This window comes from Arvicanthis niloticus, chromosome 12, assembly GCF_011762505.2.
Source record: "Arvicanthis niloticus isolate mArvNil1 chromosome 12, mArvNil1.pat.X, whole genome shotgun sequence".
Taxonomy (NCBI): Eukaryota; Metazoa; Chordata; class Mammalia; order Rodentia; family Muridae; genus Arvicanthis; species Arvicanthis niloticus.
Genome location: NC_047669.1, coordinates 21,484,194 through 21,497,535, shown reverse-complemented (window position 1 = coordinate 21,497,535; position 13,342 = coordinate 21,484,194). Strand labels below are relative to the sequence as shown.

The 13,342-nt window shown below is 45.1% G+C and overlaps 1 protein-coding gene across 3 annotated transcripts in view; it reads right to left on the bottom strand.

The window, feature by feature from the left end:
- Mylk (myosin light chain kinase) overlaps nt 1–13,342 on the bottom strand; it is a 254,873-nt gene that overhangs the window by 135,557 nt on the left and 105,974 nt on the right. For all 3 annotated transcript variants that reach the window (XM_034514936.2, XM_076942877.1, XM_076942876.1), the window contains exon 3: nt 5,655–5,862. In XM_034514936.2, the coding sequence (XP_034370827.1) occupies nt 5,655–5,862 (208 nt within the window). The remainder of the gene's footprint in view (nt 1–5,654; nt 5,863–13,342) is intronic.

Below are 13,342 nucleotides of genomic sequence, written 5' to 3'. Positions count from 1 at the left end.
TTGATAGCTTTAAGTTGAAAGTTGATTTTATTAGATATTAGAATGGCTACTCCAGCTTGTTTCTTAGGACTGTTTGCTTGAAAAAATTGTTTTCCAGCCTTTTACTCTAAGGTAGTGTCTGTCTTTGTCACTGAGGTGGGTTTCCTGTATGCAGCAAAATGCTGGGTCTTGTTTACATATCCAGTCTGTTAGCCTATGTCTTTTTATTGGGGAATTGACTCCATCGATATTAAAAGATATTAAGGAGAGGAGATCGTTGCTTCCTGTTATTTTTGTTAAAAGCAGAAGCATTGTTTGTGTGGCTATCTTCTTTTGGGTTTGTTGAAAGAGGATTACTTTCTTGCTCTTTCTAGGGTATAATTTCCCTCCTTGTATTGGAGCTTTTATCCTTTGTAATGCTGGGTTTGTAGAAAGATATTGTGTAAATTTGATTTTGTCGTGGACTATCTTGGTTTCTCCATCTATGGTAATTGAGAGTTTTGCTGGGTATAGTAGCCTGGGGCTGGCATTTGTGTTTTCTTAGGGTCTGTATGACATCTGTCCAGGATCTTCTGGCTTTTATAGTATCCGGTGAGAAGTCTGGTGTAATTCTGATAGGTCTGCCTTTATATGTTACTTGGCCTTTTTCCCTTACTGCTTTTAAAATTCTTTCTTTGTTTTGTGCATTTTGTGTTTTGATTATTATGTGATAGGAGGTATTTCTTTTCTGGTCTAGTCTATTTGCTGTTCTATAGGCTTCTTGTATGTTTATGGGCATCTCTTCCTTTAGATTAGGGAAGTTTTCTTCTATAATTTTGTTGAAGATATTTATTGGCCCTTTAAGTTGGGAATCTTCACTCTCTTCTATACCTATTGTCCTTAGGTTTGGTCTTCTCATTGTGTCCTGGATTTCCTGCATGTTTTGTGTTAAGAACTTTTTGCATTTTCTTTGACAGTTGTGTCAATGTTTTCTATGGCATTTTCTGCACCTGAGATTGTCTCTTCTATCTCTTGTATTCTGTTGGTGATGCTTGCGTCCGACTCCTGACTTCTTTCCTAGGTTTTCTATCTCCAGCGTAGTCTCCCTTTGTGATTTCTTTATTGTTTCTACTTCCATTTTTAAGTCCTGGATGGTTTTGTTCAATTCCTTCACCTGTTTGGTTGTGTTCTCTTGTAATTCTTTAAGAGACTTTTGTGTTTTCTCTTTAAGGGCTTCTACCTATTTACCTGTGTTCTCCTCATTTTCTTTGAGAGTGTTATTTATGTCCTTCTTAAAGTCATCTATCATCATCAACAGAAGTGATTTTAGATCTGACTCTTGCTTTCCTGGTGATATAGGAAATTCAGGACTTGTGTGGGAGAACTAGGTTCTGATGATGCCAAGTACCCTGGTTTGCTGATGCTTATGTTCTTGTGTTTGCCTTTCACCATCTGGATCTCCTTGGTGCTACCTGTGCTGTCTCTGACTGGAGCCTGACTTTCCTATTACCTTGGTTGTGTCTGAACTGTTTGGGGTGGGTGTTGCTTCTGGGGTTAGTTCTGAGGCCCAAGATCTGCTCAGTGCTCAGGTGCAGACAGGAAGGAACCAGTGCTCCATGCCAGGAGTGAATTCCTGGGTCCCTGTGGGTCCTAGTCACTCCCTGTTTGGGGCGGGTGTTGCTGTCTCCTTACCTGAGATACTGCCTGCCCAGGTTAGAGCTCCTGGGAGCCCCGCTTCCTCTGGGTTTTGTGAGGTTGGGTACAGAGCTGCTGCCCGGGATCTGCTCAGTGCTTGGGCCCAGTGAGGGATATTCTTAACTGTATTATCTGAAGCAGGACATCCCACCCTATTTCTGGGCAGCATCTTCTAGTGGTAGCCAAGATAAAGGACATAGAAGAAGGAAACTGTATTATTAGGGGTCAGGGATTGGGAAAGAGGAGATTACAATTGAGGGGATGGCCAGGAGGCTGGGCTGGAAGAAGACAGAGGGGCAGGGCAGGCTGCTTCAGGCCAGCTGATGCTTCCAGAAGCCCTGCAGGTGATTTTTGTTTTTTAGGCCCAGGGGAGCCTTGAACATAATCCTCCTGCCTTTGTCTCCCACATGCTGGGACTCCAGGTGCACACCACCATGCCTGACCCTAGGTGCAAACTCCTCCAAGTATGGCCTGTGAAACAGCAGCCAGGTGACACTGGGGGTGGCTGAAGTTCAGATATTCAGGCTGTGTATCAGACCTGTCTAATCAACATGGATGTGTTAACAAGATTCCCCAGCAAGGCATGTGTGCTTACATTTGTAACTCTGGTGAGAGCAACTGTGAGTCCATATCTCTTCTGGGCTCCTAAGCATTTAAGCTACTGTTATAAGTTTCTCTGGTTTCGTAGATTCAGAGGGCTTCTGAGACTCAGGTCAACATCACTCTTTATCATTTGGAGGGGATACTTATCATGTTTATGTTGATTATACAGTGAAATGATTACATTTTGGATATACCGAGTTAAATAAGACATTTTGTTAAAATTAATCTCACCTAATGTGGTGGTTTGAATGGCTGTCCACAGGGAGCGGCACTATTAGGAGTGTGGTCTTGTTGGAGGAATGTGCTATTTTACAGGTGGGCTTTGAGGTCCTATGCTCAAGCTCCACCCAGTGTGGAAGAGTCCTCTCCTGGCTGCCTTCAGATCAATATGTAGAACTCTCAGCTTCTCCAGCACCATGTCCGCCTGGATGCTGCCCTGCTTCCCACCATGACGATAATAGACAGAACTTCTGAAACTGTAAGCCAGCCCCAATTAAAGGTTTTCCTTCATAAAAGTTGCCTTGATCATGGTATCTCTTCACAGCAATGAAACTCTAATGAAGACACCTATTTTTTAAAAATGTGGTTCTAGCAAACCTAACGTCACATGTACAGCTCATGTTATGTCACTACTGGACAGTGACCTTGGAGAATAGCCTGTGGCCCCTGTACTAGGGAGGAAGTGCACTCAGGATAAGCTTCTTTGCTCTGCTCTAAACTTTACTAACCTAGAGGTGCTTAGAGTATGGCTGCTTCCCGTGTGGGGCTTGGGTAACTGTGAGGTCCTGTCCCTAGGCACCTGTTCTCACACTCCTTGGCTCTAATTGCCAAACTGGAAGTTGGGCAAGAAAGCTTTCTTTCTCACAGACTTTCCTCTGTAAGTATTCTAAAAATGTTAGCTGCAGCTCAGATAATCACCGGGCACCACTTCCTGATGGCCAGGGGCTGATCCTTGCACCACTCTGTGTGATGTCCTCTGACTTAAAGGAAAGGAAAGCTCAGGAAGGCCATGTGTTCACACTTAGAAATCAGCAGAGCTAAAACTCAACCAGGGCATTTGACTCCACTCACTGCACAACACTGCTTCCTAAACTTGGCCAATAAAGGTTAAAAACTTCCACCTCTCAGTCAGATGTTTGATCCCAGGACCTCTGTTCTGCCCAGGGATGAACAGAGCAGGAAGCAAGCCCAGAGTTGGAGGGGAAGTCAGTGGGCTAGCTGCTGGAGTCACTTCGTGAATGTCGATGCTAACCTGGCAGGGTTGACAACTTCTCCATGGCAGTGGGTGATGACTACATCCTTCTAGGCCTATGGGGCTTAGGATGGCCCCAAACACATCAGCTCCAACAGGCTTCTGATGTGGCAGTGGGATGCACACAGGCCCATTCACACAGAGAGAGGCTGCAGGCATGAGACCATTCTCCCATTAGAGTTAGAAGTACAACACATCTTAAATCCCGAGCCAATCTATCCCAATTAAAACCCACTCAACGAGGAGGAAAATGAGCCTTGTCTTGCTCTACTGTGATTGTCCCTCCTCCTTACTTCTGACCTGAAAAATGTTCTGTCTGGGTAGAGCCATCAGATCCAACTTCCTGAACAGTAAGAACCAAGAAGATTCACAAGTTACCTCAGTTTTATATAGATCAGGCTAGCTTTGAATTCAGAGATCTACCTGTGTCTGCCTCCCAAGTGCTGAGATTAAAGGCATGCAGCACCACCACACCTGATTATGTCTGTTTTATACAATTTCCCTGCATTCCCAACACATCCAGTCTTCCTTAACACGGATCATAGAGAATAAGGGCTAACCCAGGCTGCAAAGCTTGGAATTCACATTTGATTTCTGCAGAAGCCAAGGTTCAGAGGTTTTAAGTCCCACATTATGTTGGCAAATGTTGAGTTTGAGACTTTGAACCGTGACTCATAACTCAGCACCTCTTTGCTCTCAGCTCCAAACAGGAAATCAGAAAAGGGAATAGGGTAATTTTTGTTCAAGGGCCTCACTATTTAAAGTTTAGGCTTTGTGATCAGTTAGTCCCGAGACAGCACCACACCAGAATGGCTCCTGACAAGTTTACCCTGAGACCCCTGACCAGGAGCCACCTTCTGTCCGGAATGCCCCTGCCACAGGCACTTGAAGGTCATTGAAATGACTGAGTCACTTAGTTAAAGAATTTAATGAAAGCATCCAAACTATGCACACTCTGCTCAACAGAACTTGTGTGCCCTGCAACTGTGTGGGGAAATAGGGGAAAGAGGTCAAGGAGTGGCCACTGTCCCAAGTGCACCACATCCCTTCTAGAACTTTCCAAGGCTGCCTTAACCGGCTATCTATACTGTTCACGGTGTCTCTTGCAAATGAGGTTAGGAGTACAGTCTTCTGAAAAAACAAACAAACAAACAAACAAAACAACAAATAAAGAAGGAGCAAGTTTGTCTACCTTGCTTACCAGTTCCAAGAAAGGCCTAGAAGGGTTCGAGGAAACATGTCTTACATCCGAGGGGCTGGCAGACCCCTTTTCCTTCCAGACATCAGACCCTGAGTCTCTGCCAATGGACTGATGTGGAAAGTTCAACCCAGCAGAGCAGCTTCAGCCTGGCAGGAAGACGCACCAGTGACAAACCCTAGTATTCTTTACAGCCAAATGTTTCTCCCAGATGCTTTGAAGTTAGTAAGATTATTTCAATCACAGAAGCAGGGGGAAAGACAACTGACTATGTATTAATTAATAGACATATTTTTTTCTGTTACATATTTTTTTATAGTGAGCACTATTACTTCGTGGTGATGCTAATGACGACATTCCTTTCCAGTCACTTCCCAAACATTTGGTATTCACCTGTGGAGAGAATGTCTCAGATCCTGAAGAAATAGTGATAAAGAAGATGGTGACCCTGTGTCTCAGAGCTGTGCAGTGGGTGAGAGGGTGGCAAGCCTTAAAGAAAAACTGTGAGGGAATTTACAGAAAGGGGAGTTGAAAGCTAGGGGGTTATAAGGGGGTTTTCTAAGTTGAGGTGTTTGAACAGAGGCCTGAAGAACGTGAGCATGAGCTAAGTGAAGGCCCAAGGCAAGAGCTCTTGTTTGGGCAAGTAACAGGGTGAAATCCTGAGGTCTTGTCAAATGTGGCAAGGCTTGGCCACAGTGAGGTGACAGGTGAGGAGAGTAGGGGATGGGTCATGCATCCCTTTGTAAGGTCACTGCTAAGAATCTGTTTGTACTCTTGGTATGATATGATTCATGGCAAGGCTGGAACAGCCAGTCAGGACATTCCAAAGCCTCAAACTGGGTGTGGCTTCTCTTCTAAATCCCTCTATCTTTGAGAGAGGGCCAAAGCACAGCAGGAGACATTGGAGCTGGCACTTCAGCTCCTGCAGCGGTGACCCATGGGACTCACCTTCCACAGTCAGCTCCACGGTCACCTGGCGGGCACCACTGCCATTGCTAGCTTCACAGGTATACTTGCCCTTGTCCTCCTCGCGAACAGTGTGGATAACAAGGCTGAAAGTCCCCCGCACTCCACAGTCCAGCAGGAAGCGGCCACCATTGGTGATGGTTTGCCCATTTCTGTGCCATGTCACCTGGGGCTCTGGGTAGCCCCGGACCTACAAGAAAAAGAAACACACTCACTACATGCCGGCGAGTTCAGAGTTCACACTTTCTATGCATTACACACTGGGTTGCATAAAAAGACAAGAGAAAAAAAAAAAAAGAAAAGCTCTCAGTAGTTTGAGCACTGTGGCACACACTTGTGATTGCAGCCGTTGGGAAGGGGACAGGAAGCTCAGGGGTTCAAGGTGATCAATACCCAGCTACATAGCAAATTCAAACTTGGGCTAAGTGAGGCCCTGTATGAATCCCTCTTCACCAACACCAAAAACAAACAGCAAAACCCTCAATATTAAACTATATTGATTACATGCTGGGAAAGTAATACTTTTTTATATTTTGACAATAAATCATTAAGATGCATTAAGCTGAATTCTGACCTGTTCCTCTCTGCAGCTTCCTGTGGCTACGGGGAAAGATGGCCACCTACTTTTGCCTCCCATGGCACTTTCGGCTCTTCTCTGGCTCTCCGCCTCTAACAACAGTTAGGGGTGCCTGTGAGTGCTCCCTGTTGAGTACTTTTCTAAGTTCTCGACACATCCAAGCTTCAGAGCACTCTACTTCAGAGAATAAAGCTATCTCAAAAGAGAGAGAAAGAGAGATGCAGAGAAAAATCCCAATCTAAGAATCTCCATTGAGGAGTTAGAAAGACTCAGCAGGTAGAAGCATGTATTGTTATTGTAGGGAACACAAATTTGGTTCCCAGCCATGTCAGGAGGTCTCTCTCATACCAGGAAGCTCATAACTTCCTGTAATGCCACCTTTGGGGGATCAGAGGCCCTCTTCTTGACTCTTTAGGCACCTGTGTTCACATATGAATCATACACACACGCACACACACACACACACACACACACACACACACACACATGCACACACACGAAGGAGAGGAATAATTTTTTTAAAAATTCTGCTTGAGTTCCAGATATGAAAATTTTGTAAGTGCCCTTGACCACCTGGGATTCAGTGGTCCCTCAGGCTGGATCTATCCTCAGAGGAAAAAGGCTTAACCTCGGAATTGATTAACTTCTGCATTGGAAGATGTACAAACACAGCCTGAAAACCTCTTTAGAAGAAAACTGCTTTTGTTATGAAAGATTGTAGGGACAGCTTTTATCTATGCAACCACTCCAAGGCAAGCAAGGATGGCTTCAGGGAAATGAAACTGAAATTTGCAGTATGACCCCTCCCTCCAACACTCTCTCTCTCTCTCTCTCTCTCTCTCTCTCTCTCTCTCTCTCTAGCTCTCCCTCTTCCTTGCAAAGTCAGGTAGTGATGATATATGGATTATCAGGAGTTACTTGTGTTTGAACTCCTGGAACCCACATACACTTCCTTCCCTAAGCACACTAAAGGAGGGGAGCACTGTGTTTAGCAGGGAGAGTTGTCTTTGTCTTTTTGCGATACTGGGGATCCACCCCAACCCCATAGCCATCTGTACATGGCTAAGTCTCCTCAGCTCTTCCAGTCCCAGCATCTTCACTCTGGGTATCTAAGATGTAGACTTTTGTTCCTAAGGAAGGAAACTTTGAGTCCCAGTTAAAAAGCCCAAAGCCAACAACAAGCCTGTGATTAATTCATAAATCATTCCTTCAGCGGTAGTTTATAAATCTTCCATGACCTGCCTCTCCAGCCCTGCTAATGTAGAGTCAGGATTCAATGGAAAAGAAAAAGCCCCAAACCCCAAGTCAGTATTATTCATCTTATTTGTAATTCCCATAAACAAACAAAAAAGCTACTTCCTATAAAAATCCAAAGTACACTCATGACAGAGATAAATTACCCACAAGAAAATGCTTCACTCCTTAAGTTGTCTCCTCCAAAACATGTCAGCAAAGCCTGAGGCCACTGTGGTCTCATCACAATAACTATTCCCTACCTTAGGTTCACAGGGTGAAGGTGAGCACATCCACCTGGGTATATGAACCCTCACCACTGGTATAGAAAGCCTAGTGTGGGCATGCGTGGCACTGTTATGGGAGTCTCCCTCGTTCCTTTCAGCTAACTGTCCACATGTGATATTTCTGGAAATTTCACACACTTAGTCTTTGTTAAACAGAAGAAAATATGAATGTGTTCCTTCAACTCATGTTTCTCTAATGGATATATAGCTGCTCGTTCAGTTTTTTTTTTTTTTTTTTTTTTTTTTTTTTTTTTTTGGAAATAAAAGAACTACACAAATAACCATCATGTGTGTTTGAAGATGGCCCATATCATGATCCCATATAAAATTTTGTCATCCTATGGCTTTAAATTTTGTCACAAACACACTCATAACAAGGAAACACCAGACAGCTTGCATCCTGTTAAAGCAGTCTCTTCGGGCTCTCAGAGAACAAGCAAGGAAGCCCCTGTGTGGCTGATCATGTGAGAATTCCAAACCATGTTTCTTCTCCTGAACCTTGTAAGGCAGGGCTAGCCCACCCTCCTGAAGATGTCTCCAAGCTTCCTGTCAGCTTAGGAGTATAGAGGCTTAAGCCTGCAAGCAGGAGGAGATAAATCATTAACAACACCTACGGCTTCCAGGCATTCCAGTAGCCTGCACGGTGGCCCCACGCAGCAGGCCGCTGGGGGTATCAATGTTTAACTGGGTACACTGAGAGCGGTCCAGATCTCAGGGACATGTCCTCTTGGTCTTTTTCTCTATTCTCCTCATTGTCTACACATAGTCCAAAGTTACTTTTGAAATGCCTTGTTAGAATAAATAGTCAATGGTTTCTAAGTGTGCTGAGACCGGCATTAATTAAGAAAGCCAAAGTGTACTTTCACGGTTCCTGGATCTAGAGCAGGGCCTCTGTGAACTTGCTCAGTCCCAAGGTCTGAATGACCTGCAGTGTGAACGTGTGTCCTACCGCTGTGGAAGAAGTTCATTAGTGCTCTCTAACAGCAGTAAAGACTGTCCGGTTTAAGGATGTCCCTTTTCCCATTGCCTGTTCACTATGCTGGGGCCCAAGGAGAGAAGATAGGAAGATCGGTTCACATTCTTGGGATCTAAGAATGGCCTTCAATTAAGAATCTACTGGTGGGATTTTTTTATAGCTAGGATCTTATATCCAGAGACTGATGAACACCCACAAATGTCTAGTTCTCAGAGAACCTTGACTCCCAGCACTATGACGGAGGGATCTCAGGTTGTAGAATGCCATCATCCGAGCATCACAGTCCTCATCTTCATTGGAACAACTGTGATCAATTACAAGAGATCCCCAAGGTCTGGCTTATTTATTGTTGATAGTCCCTTATAGAAAAGAGGGAATGGGGTCATTGGACCCTCAGCCGGGATTACTGCTGCTCCTCCTTACTGAGCCTCCAAGCAACCTGTATATACTTCGTCCCTAACAGCCTTGTGGTCTTGAGAGTGCACAGACTGTCAAAGGTTAACTAAAGGGGACTGTGTTTATGCAGCTATGGGGAAGTCTTCATCTATGCTGGTGTGATACTTTGTGATGGTGAGATTGCCTTAGGGTTACCCATGCTCCTGTGAGTGACTCCTTACCCATGCTCTGCAAGTAAGCCAATAAACTCATTGGTTCTCCAAGTTGGGCTTGGTGGACTTATACTTTGTGGGTGGTTGTTGGTACCCTAGTTTATGTCTTCCCAGGAAGAGTTCCCTCACCAGCTACCCTGTGATGGGGACCTTGATGGCAGCCATGACACCAAATATACTAGAAATACTAGAGAAATAAATACTAGAGAAAGAGTAGAGGAACGGTTTCCCAGCCAGACCACATGGCAGATAAAGTGGCACATTTAGGACCACAGTTCTGGTCTCTGGTTTCAGGGGTTGTCTTCAGACCTCACTGTAAATTCCTCATTTAAGTAAAACAAGTTTTGTATAACCCATTATGGTGATGAGTGCCTATTCTAACAGACCCTCCATCTCTCAACGCAATGCCTGATTCTCAGTTTTAAAAGGCTCCAAATGGGTTCGCAAAAGATTGGACATGCAAAAAGGGAGTCATGGTTTATCCCCTTGCATTCAGAGTAGGGCGAGATTGGAGCCATGTGAGCTCATGCCATCCTAGGGAAATTAGGGTGAAGAAGAGAGAACAGTATGGCAGGCCAGACCTCAGGGCCTGGGTCTGGCCAGGCTTCCTGGTCTCTCTGGGCTGTAATTCCTTCCTATCATAGAAGAGAAAATTACTCTTTATGTATCCAGGGTTTCTTCTGTCCCTAACGCATGGTTTTAACTGGTGACCCACTTAGTTCTTGGAGGAGGCTCTTTCCTCTCACCTCCATTTGCCTTTAGGCCCAACCCACAGCCTCGCTGCTCTCTAATTCCTCATATGGGAAAAGCAAGTGACCACTGGAAAAATGCTCATGAATGCAAAGAGGCTGCCCTCACTTTTCACCATAATGAGTTTTTGGAACCAGCCCCAAGGAGGGTCATTTTGAGGAGAATCGTATTTTTGCCACAGTAACCACATTTAATTGGAGGCTGTGTTCTTGAACAGAAGCCCAGTATCAAATAAATCAGGGGCATAACCCACAGCTGTCATAAAAATAAAGATATGGCAGTCATAATCCCTATAATAATTTTAAATAGTAAGACTGTGCCCCTGCTCCATAAAATGTCCTCAAAAACCGTTATGGCCTCAAAAGGCCTTTAAAGAAAATGGGGCTCCTGAGAGTGTGGCCGCTGGAGGAGGAAACAGCAGCTGCTGGGCGCGCTACCTGACTTGTGCCACTGTTCAGACCTAATACGATCTGGGAAGTCACTCAGTGACTAAAGAGGACCGTGCTCTAGGACATCAGACTGTTAGGCTTCTCCTAACATGTCAAGGGCTCTTAAGCCATTCCTCATTGTTTAGGGCAGACCTTCCCAGCCTGAACCCAGAGCGGTGGCAATATTGCTCACTGCACAGACCTTCCCAGACTCGAAGCCACACATCTGCCTTCTCTGAATTTGATGCAAAGGGGGAAAAAGGGGGGGATGATTTTGCAAAGATGATGAGCCTCTGTGGGTCTTCTGGTCCTGGCAGGGCCTGGCCCTGTGCATACAGTGCAAGCCCATACAGCTGCAGGGCACAGCTGCAGCAGTCTGACTGTCAGCCAGGACTAGGCAAGACGAAAGAACTGAGGTTTTGCCCGCATCTGGGATGGAGGGAGACCAAAAGGAGAGGAGCCAGGATTGTGCACTGGCCAAAGAGAAACAGACTGCCTGGCAGGACGCTGGGGACCACAAAGATGCACACAGAAAGGAAAAACAAACAAACAAATAAAAATGGGAGTTGTGAGCCAGACTCACTAGGGGTATCAGTAGGCAGTGATGGATGGATGCTGCAGAAGGCTGAGGCCAGAAGATGAGCCACAAACAGAGCCTTTTCCATGGGAACTTTTGTCAGACAAAGCGAGCATGTTTCCCAATATGGCTTCTTCTCTGCCTGTGGCTCTGTGCTCTGAACTTCTTGTTCTCTTACAAGACATCCCTATCTCTACTCTTACTTTTTTAAAAAAAAATCAAGGTCTCACCTAATTGCCAAGATGGTTCTTGAACTCAACTCTGTAGCCTAAGAAGGCCTTGAACTTATGCTCTTCCTGACCCAGCCTCCCAAGTAACTGGGATTATATGTCGGTGCCACCAGGTCCAAGCACCCATGTTTCTAACACATGAAGTATCCTGTGCTCAGAGACTAGAACAGTGCTGATGATAACTGGAGAATAGGACATAAAGCTGGGCACGGTGATCTATGCCTATAACCCCAGCATTGAGGCAGGAGCACCACAGGTCTGCAACCAACCTGAGCTACACAGTGAGCACCTGGCTTAAAAAAGTAAAAAAAAAAATGTTTTAAATGCCTATATAATAAATAATAATCAGAGGCAATGGTGCTGCAGAATTGGTGGAAGAAGACTGTTCTTGGTGAGAATCCTCTGATGTACCTCTGAGGATAAGCTCCCAGGTAACAAAACATCACCTCCCCACAAATTGGACCACAGATACTGTTGAGTCTAACCTTGTGGATGTATTAGGAGGGTGAGGAGTGAAGGGTGAAGGGCAAGCCGAAGGCCAAGGCATGATCAAGCTTCAGGGCCCAAGTCTGTGTCAGCAGCTGGCATCCACCCTGTGTCAGGCAGGAGCTTAATTAAGGCTGAGGATAATCCCCTTGCAGTCCAAAGCCCCAGATGAACCTGGAATGTATCAGGAAGAGATCACAGCTGCTGACAACAGCAATTAGGAAGACTTCCACTGGGGATTCTTCCATCCCCATCCAACAGGGGAACCCAGAGGATGAAAGTGCTATGGTGAACACCATCAGAAGCCAACGCTCCTTCATCTGCATCCATGGGTGCCAATAGGGACACGGGCTTCAGGTCCCTGTACTCTGCCACTTCTATTTCCTGGAGATATATACATATATATACATACATATACATACATATACATACATATACATACATATACATACATATACATACATATACATATACATACATGTATATGTATGTATATGTATGTATATATGTGTGTGTGTGTATATATATATATATATATATATATATATATATTCATTCTTGTGAGCTAGGCCAGAGGCATTTCCACACCTCTGAACCTGCAAGTCTAAGGGCTCCTTTCTCTTTCTCCGTGTAGCCCTGGCTGTCCTGGAACTCACTCTGTAGACCAGGCTGGCCAGGAGCTCAGAGATCCGCCTGCCTCTGCCTCCTGAGTGCTGGGATCAAAGGCGTGCGCCACCACGACTCTTCCTTTCTCTTTCCGACAACCTAAGGTAACATACAGATTGAAAGCTTTGGGTCACACTGCTGTCCCTTTAGTCTCTTAAAAGGAAAATCCACTCCTTTTTGTCAACAAGCTTAACTTTCTAATTCTCGTTTAGTGTACATCTACATCTTTGGAAATGCTCTGCACAGATACAGGTGGTAAGGTGGACGGGAAAACCCCTATGCGGATAGCCCTGAATTCCTTCTAAGTCATGCTTTTATAATAATAAATACTCTGACTAAACTTCAGCCCCTTTGAGGATGGCTGGGGGACAACTCTCCCATGTAAGTTGTGGTTCCGGTCTTCCTGGGGGGCTCCAATGGTGCTGTCTTTAGCTGACAGGGTAGGCCCAGGATGTCAGTGTTCCGTGGTAGTCCTCAAGCTTCTGCTACCAATTTGAGAGAGGTTCTCAGTCATAGAAAATATTAGAAAGAAGCATGCAGCACTCAAGACATTAAAGAAACCAAGGCTTTGATGTGGTTTGACTTTGATTTGCATAGGCTCTCCTTATGCAAATAGGTGCTGCCCACCTTTCCAGGGTCAGCAGCATGTCTCTTCGTAGGGGAATTTTCTCTCCTAACTGCATAGGAGTCTAGAGAAGCCAATCTGGCTAAAAGACTTGATTTCCAAACATTGGGCACATATACAATCAAAGCCAGCCGGTTTTTACTCTCCCTTGCAATTGTACTTCTGAACCTTAGGAGACCAACATTGGCAAGACTTAACCCTAAAATGGTCTGAAGCCGCTCTCTCAC